We start from the raw sequence: 6,497 nt of genomic DNA, 5'->3' as shown, positions 1-6,497 counted from the left end.
GCCAGCTGTCACCAAGTACGTCCAAGACATACAAAAGACAGGAAGAACCAGCCTACAGATATTGAGACAGAAGGAGGTAACCATTGCGCACCAGAAGCTTCCAACCTGTCCTTAATAAGAGGTTTCAGAGGTAGCTGTTGTCCCCTGGAAACGAGCCCCATGCCTGGTCCTAGTCAATTCTGCACAGCTCTTTAAAAATGTGTAAATAAAGCAAATCCAGAGAAGTTCCAGATTGGTAACATTCTCCTCTGATCAGTAGGCGTAGAGGAGAGAAGACCTCCATCACCCACCCAGAAATCCCTCCCTCTTTTCCCCTTCTTGCTCCTCTTCCTTACTCCTCAAATGAAAGAGTGGTGCCACTCTATGGTGTTATCATGGAGCAGCAATGGGGGGGGGGTTGCATGGAAGTGGGAATCAACTCAACAGAACTCCCAAAGGATGTCCTGTCAATGTCTGAATCCTCTTCCAGGCTCAGAAATTCCACTACCCCAAACTCGGACCTTGGGTGCAGGTTATTTCCAACCCAAAGGGACCTTGGGCTCCATGGGTCTGCAGTGCCAGATGGGAAGGAGAGAGCCCGAAGGGACAGTTGTGCCAATGCTTCCTGCATCTAGGCCCAGGCCCGGCTGTGGGAAGTACCCACGTGGCACCTGATTCCCCCTGCCCTTCTTGAAGGCCATTGCCCTTCGCCTGGGGCACAGCTTCCTCTCCCTGAAACAGCTCATCCAGGCACCTGCCTCTGGCTCTGGTCTTCAAGCTTCGGGACCACCTCCACGCCCCTGTTGTGTGCTCTCCAGCGGAGTCCTGCTGGGGGGGCAATGGAATCATATATTTCTGCACCCCACTCAATTCTTGAGGCTCCGGGCTCTCTGCCTCCACGGCCCATCCTCAAGGGACTTCTCTGAGCCCAAGGCACCAAGACACCCTGCCCCAGGAGAGGGAGTTGTGAGCAGCTGGTATAGGTGACTTTGTCCTGACAGCTTTGACACAGACCTATCTAAGCCTGAAAAAAAATGAAGGCAACCGCCTTTCACAGTTCTCGGAAGCCATACTGGGCTCCAGGCTGGGTGAAGCTCCCTCCCCAGCTCGTGCAGGTGCATAGGACACGGCAGCGAACCTGCTCGCGCTGCGGTTCCTCGCATAGGTGCAGACAGGCCCCGACGCGCACCCGTGAGTGCACACGGAAGCCATCTGCCGGGTCAGACTTTGGGCGGTTCTGGGTGGCGGACCCAGGCTGAACGCGAACTTACAGCCCCAGGAACAGGACAGAATGCTACCGCACCCACGCCCCAGCACCAGTATCTTGGGCCTACCTCTTAGCCCTTCTCGTTCGCGAGTCACTCTCCAACACACCCGCAGGCGAAAAGCTTGCACTCTCCCTTGTAGGACTTGCGCTCCCCCCTGCGGCCCCCGGGCAAACCTCGCTCTTCCTGCGCCTCCCGCCCAGACCTCGGCCCCATCCTCTGCCTTCCTAACTTAAAGACGTGGGTGCGATCTGAACTTCTGAGTAGGTGAAAGGTGGAGCCACAGTACCAGGCCTGTGCCTGTTTGGTACCCAGGGAAGAGTTTGGCAACAAGACAGATCTGCGTGGATTTCCTGCTGGGCCAACTTTCCGGCTGTGTGGCTTTGGGCAAGTGACTTAGTTCCTCTGAGCCTGTCTTTGCACCTGCAAAAAGGGAAACTGATCTCTTCTAGGGAGAGGGCATGTGTTGAGGTCCAAGCGTGTGTCCAGGGCACCGGGAGCACCAACGCTTGGCATGCCTGGCATGCGCTCGCTGCAAATGGAGTTCCCTGTGCGCGCCGCCTTGCAGCCGCGAGTGCGGCGGGAGAGAGCTGGCGGAGCCGCGGGATCCCTCGGGGGTGGAATGTAGGTGGGGGCAGTGGGGGAGCCCCCGCGGCCCCCTCTGGGCCCTCGGCGCGCGTGCCATTGGCCCGGGCGGCGGGGTGGGCGGGAGGATGACATCAGCGGCAGGTTGGATTATAAAGGCTCGAGCGGAGCCGCGGGCTCAGAGCGCACCCAGCCGGCGCCGCGCAACACTGGGACTCGCGCCCACACCGCAGCCCGGCTAGCCTGCTCCGCGCTCGCCTGCCTGTCTGCCCGCCGGCCCCCGTGCGCCCTCGCTGCCGCCGGTCTGCGCCCCTCGACCCCACCAGCACCATGCACCTCTCCCAGCTGCTGGCCTGCGCCCTGCTGCTCACGCTACTCTCGCTCCGGCCCTCCGAAGCCAAGCCCGGGGCGCCGCCGAAGGTGGGTGCTGTTGCATGGACATCGGGACTGTGAGGGGCCATGGGAGGGCCGGGGGCCTAGGAGGACGCGGCGCGCAAGACGGAGCAGAGGGCGGGAAGATGGCCCTCTTCTCCGAGCTGTGCACGGGTGAGAGCCGGGGAGCCCTCCAAACCAACTTGGGGGGTCTACGTCCCCAGCCTCGGGAATGTCGACAGATGCGCAGCTCCTGCCCCAGTGTGACCAGCCCGGCAGGAGCCAAAGAGGGGAGGGCAAGGGGCTCCCCGAAGGAGCGTACAACGGCGGCTGCGTGGCAGGTGGATGCCGCGCCGAGCTGTCCGGAAGCTGTGGGGGCGCGCTCAGGGCTCCGAAGGGACAAATCGCGCTGGCGGGCGCGTCGGGCTGGAGCATCAGGGGTCCCGCAAAGTACCTCGCGCTGCCGCCGGGCGTCCCTTCACCTGCCCGCCCTTTCCCTCGGACAGGTCCCGCGAACTCCGCCGGGGGAGGAGCTGGCCGAGCCCCAGGCTGCGGGCGGCAGTCAGAAGAAGGGCGACAAATCTCCCGGGGGCGGCGGCGCCAACCTCAAAGGCGACCGGTCGCGACTGCTCCGCGACCTGCGCGTGGACACCAAGTCGCGGGCGGCGTGGGCCCGCCTTCTGCATGAGCACCCCAACGCGCGCAAATACAAAGGAGGCAACAAGAAGGGCTTGTCCAAGGGCTGCTTCGGCCTCAAGCTGGACCGGATCGGCTCCATGAGCGGCTTGGGATGTTAGTGCGGCGACCCCTGGCGGCGGTGAGTACCACCAACCCTGGCCTCCCGGAGCTTGTGCACACCTAGCTCCCCCGCGGCGTCCCGCAGAACCAAGCCTGAACCCCCGCCCGCAGGCCAGTTCCTCTCCGATGCCCTGGCGCTGGGATCGTTCTGCCTCCCAGCCGACCTTTGGAGGAGAGCCAGGCGATCCCGGCACGAGAACGAGTGTGTGTGCGAGGCATTTGCCCCCAACCCCATTTACCGTCCCATTTTACAGATGAAGAAAGCGAGGGATAAAGCGGTCAGGGAACTTTGGCAAGGTCAGAAATGGCTCAACACGGATGAACCCACCTTAGTTCCTTTAGAGAAGCAGAGACAACTTGGTGGGGTCCTGTCCACCTCCAGACCATAAGCCAACCAGCAAAACTGGTCTCCATTGGCCATTTGAGGGTATTGAGGGGAGATGGTGGGTTTGTGGGAGCAGAAAAGGGAGGGCATACACACAAGCAGAGGGTAAGTTTATCTACCAGCCTCTGGTATCCTGGTGCCCAGGCATCAGGCATCAGGCATCCTGCAGGTCAGGACTGCTTCCCCAGTTGAACTTGGGCATATCTGGAGAAATACTTGCCCCTTCACAATAGAGAGAATAGCCCTCTGTCCGCATCACCAGGATCCCCTTCTGCTCCAGAGCTTTCTGATTCTTCTTCCACCTCTAAGCCCTGGCTGTGAGCAGACCGGTCTGTCCAGGGTGCTGATGCTGCTTGCTGCCTGAGAGATTTCCGGATGGAAAATCAGTGTTTGTGGCATTATTTCAGGGCAGGGAAAAAGACTAAAATAAATCTTTTTTTTTTCCCCCCAACCTGAACCTAAACATGTCCCAAACTGAGCTCCTTACTGTCTCCCTGCCTCCACCATGCTCGGGACCCCAGTTTCTGTTGTGGCCTCCTCACTCTCTACCAGGGCTGGAAACCCCTGTGCTCCCTTCAGCCCCTGCCGGGTGCTGCCTCCTGGCAGTGTTGCAAAGGTCCTCCCCGCCTCCCCCCTCCTGTCCCATCCTGCTGGCCAGTTCTTACCCAGAAACAGAGCCCACCTTTGAAGCTGACATTCAGGTGATTTAGGATCTGACTCTTTTTGGTCTCCAGCCTTTTCCAGCGGCCTGGCTGCAGCCAATCTGGATTGCACAGCTGTCTGTCCCCCTCTGAGACCATGGGGAGGCGGCTCTCTTATCCAAAAGGCCTTGTCAGCATCCACACTGTCTTCCCCCAGAGGGCAAAGAGAGCACCCCTCTCCAGCCTTTTTGACAGCACAGAACCCTTTTCCACGTGAGCCGTAGTTGCTTGGAAACCTACTTAGCTCCCCCAGATGAACTCATGAGCAACTTCAGGGCCAAGTGCTAGCCTAAGGTGATCTGGAACACACGGCACCCCCAAAGAGGCTCCGAAAAATGTTTGTCAATGACCAGAGAAACATGCCCCTCCCCCCAGCTTAGGGGCACCCCTCTCCCACCCGCTTTGGGCTTTAGCAGGGTTTCCCATCCATACAGCCAGACTTGACTGTGTGCCCCTCCCCCCCATTTCTGCAGGGGCTTCATTTGTCTGAGATCTTGACTCACCTCTGCCCAGGAAGAGGTGATTCTGGCCTGTAGTGGCGTCCATTGTCATGGCTTTGCTCTCCTCTGTCCTGTCTAAACAATGAAGCGATGGAGCCACAGACCTCATAATTTCAGTTCACGCTGCGATCTAAGCACCAACCTCAAGCTTTAGAATCTAAACAAATGTTACTCAACGGGTTAGCGGGAGACAAGATGAGGAAGGGGGCCTGGAAAATGTCTGGCAGGCACATTCCCGTAGGGTCCTTGGCCTTGGGCGTCGCCATCTTGGGGTGCCAAGTGATGGTCCAGCGGGTGGGGAGGAGCTGGGGAGGAGGCAGTTTGCTAGGACGTCTCAGCCCCTTTGACCAGGGAGATTTGTCAACACCCCCAAAAGTTCTGTCCTTTAGCTGAACAGCCACCTTCCACACCTTAACCTTCCCAGCCCCAGCCTCACGCCACAGCTGTCACGAAAAGACAGCATCCTTCCTGCCACCGGCAGCCTCCTAGCGGAGGTGACCAGGGCAGCTCACTGTCTCAGCTTCAAAGAAAGAGACAGCTTAGATTTTTCACATCAATGAAAACTCGTCCCAGGCTGTGGCCACTTCTTCACTCAGGAGTTGACTTTGACTCTAAGCAGCCACCATAATGACTGTCGCTGATGGTTATAGTCTTGATTATAAAATTCTAATGACAGAGACGGAGTGTGGCCAATGCCTGAATGAACACCTTGCCCAGGAGCCCCAGGGACATCACAGATATCTATCATCTGTTTAAACACATGGGACACCCAGAGATGGGAGGTGAGGGACAGTTCACCAAGGCCCAGGGTCCCTCTGTGTGTGCTGCCCTCTGGGAGGGCACCGTCTCAGGGGGACTCCTTCCTTGGGCCACACAGCACCCACACGCCCATTAGCAGAGATCTGGTAGAGCCCTCATCAAAGGACTCAACTCTCAACCCAGCGAACCCAGTATGACCATTCTTTGTCCCAGGGCTGGTGTGAGACTCCGTTTCCTCTGCATCCGAAGGGGACCCTTTGTGAGGCGCAGAAAGCTGGAGAAGGAAGTGCTATTTAATGAGGGGCAGCTGTGACCCAGACACTCGGCCAATGCCCAAAGTGTGGCCCCCTGTTGAATCTTAAAGCCAGCCCTGGGAGGTGGCTATTATCCCATTTTATGGGTGAGGAAAGCGATACTCAAAGCTATCCTGGGCCATCCAGGAAGTTCATGTCAGAGTTGGGATTCGAGCCCAGAACTCCCAGCTCCTCAGATGTTTGTCTTCCCCTTTCCTCTGCTGTCACACAGACACAGAAAGCACCCCGAGGAGGGTTTGTGTCAGAGCAAAAAAAAAAGGGACGAGAGCATTGTCACTCTCCTCCCCTTCCTGTGCCTCACCCAGTGCCATGGGCCAGGCCTGCAGGGACACTGAGGGGGAGGAGGGCTGGCAGACATCCTCAGTCCACCTGTGCTGGGGCAGGAAGCGCCAAAGACACAGCAGGAGGTGAGGGGAGGGCCAGAGGGGGGCCCCTTCCCACCCTCCCCCCAGGTCAGCCCAGGTGGGATGCTGCTTCCCACTGCCGTGGAAAAGGGACTGTCCTGCAGGCTGGGCTTTCTCAGCTAAGTGTCCCATGTCCCCTCTGTGTTTCAGGATCGGGAACTTGCTCCGTTTTGCTGAGGTCATTCTTGGTCATCAGCCATCTGGAAACCCCTCCAACATAATGTGGCTTTTACATTTCTTTCTTTCTTTCTTTTCTTTTTTTTTTTTTCCTGGTACTGGGAATACACAACACCAGCTGTTTTATTATTATTTGGGAAGGGGGGTATGATTTTATTATTTGTCTGTTTTTTGAAAATGAAAAATAAAAAGTTATATATTATATATATATATATTATATACATGCAACACACACACCTGCACGATCGTGATGACAAG

General features: G+C 57.7%; 1 protein-coding gene across 1 annotated transcript; it reads left to right on the top strand.

Annotated features, from left to right (window-relative positions):
* The first annotated feature begins 2,159 nt into the window (after positions 1–2,159).
* Positions 2,160–6,244, top strand: LOC111145718 (natriuretic peptide C). The gene is made up of 3 exons (XM_022500873.1): positions 2,160–2,249; positions 2,708–3,018; positions 6,213–6,244. Exons 1-2 carry the CDS (start codon positions 2,160–2,162, stop codon positions 2,996–2,998), a joined length of 381 nt encoding a protein of 126 aa, XP_022356581.1. The 3' UTR covers positions 2,999–3,018; positions 6,213–6,244.
* The last annotated feature ends 253 nt before the right edge of the window (positions 6,245–6,497 follow it).

Source organism: Enhydra lutris, unplaced genomic scaffold (genome assembly GCF_002288905.1).
Source record: "Enhydra lutris kenyoni isolate GAN:26980312 unplaced genomic scaffold, ASM228890v2 scaffoldscaffold1, whole genome shotgun sequence".
Lineage (NCBI taxonomy): Eukaryota > Metazoa > Chordata > Mammalia > Carnivora > Mustelidae > Enhydra > Enhydra lutris.
The sequence above is the reverse complement of the archived record's forward strand: the minus strand, read 5'-3'. Positions and strand labels throughout refer to the sequence as shown.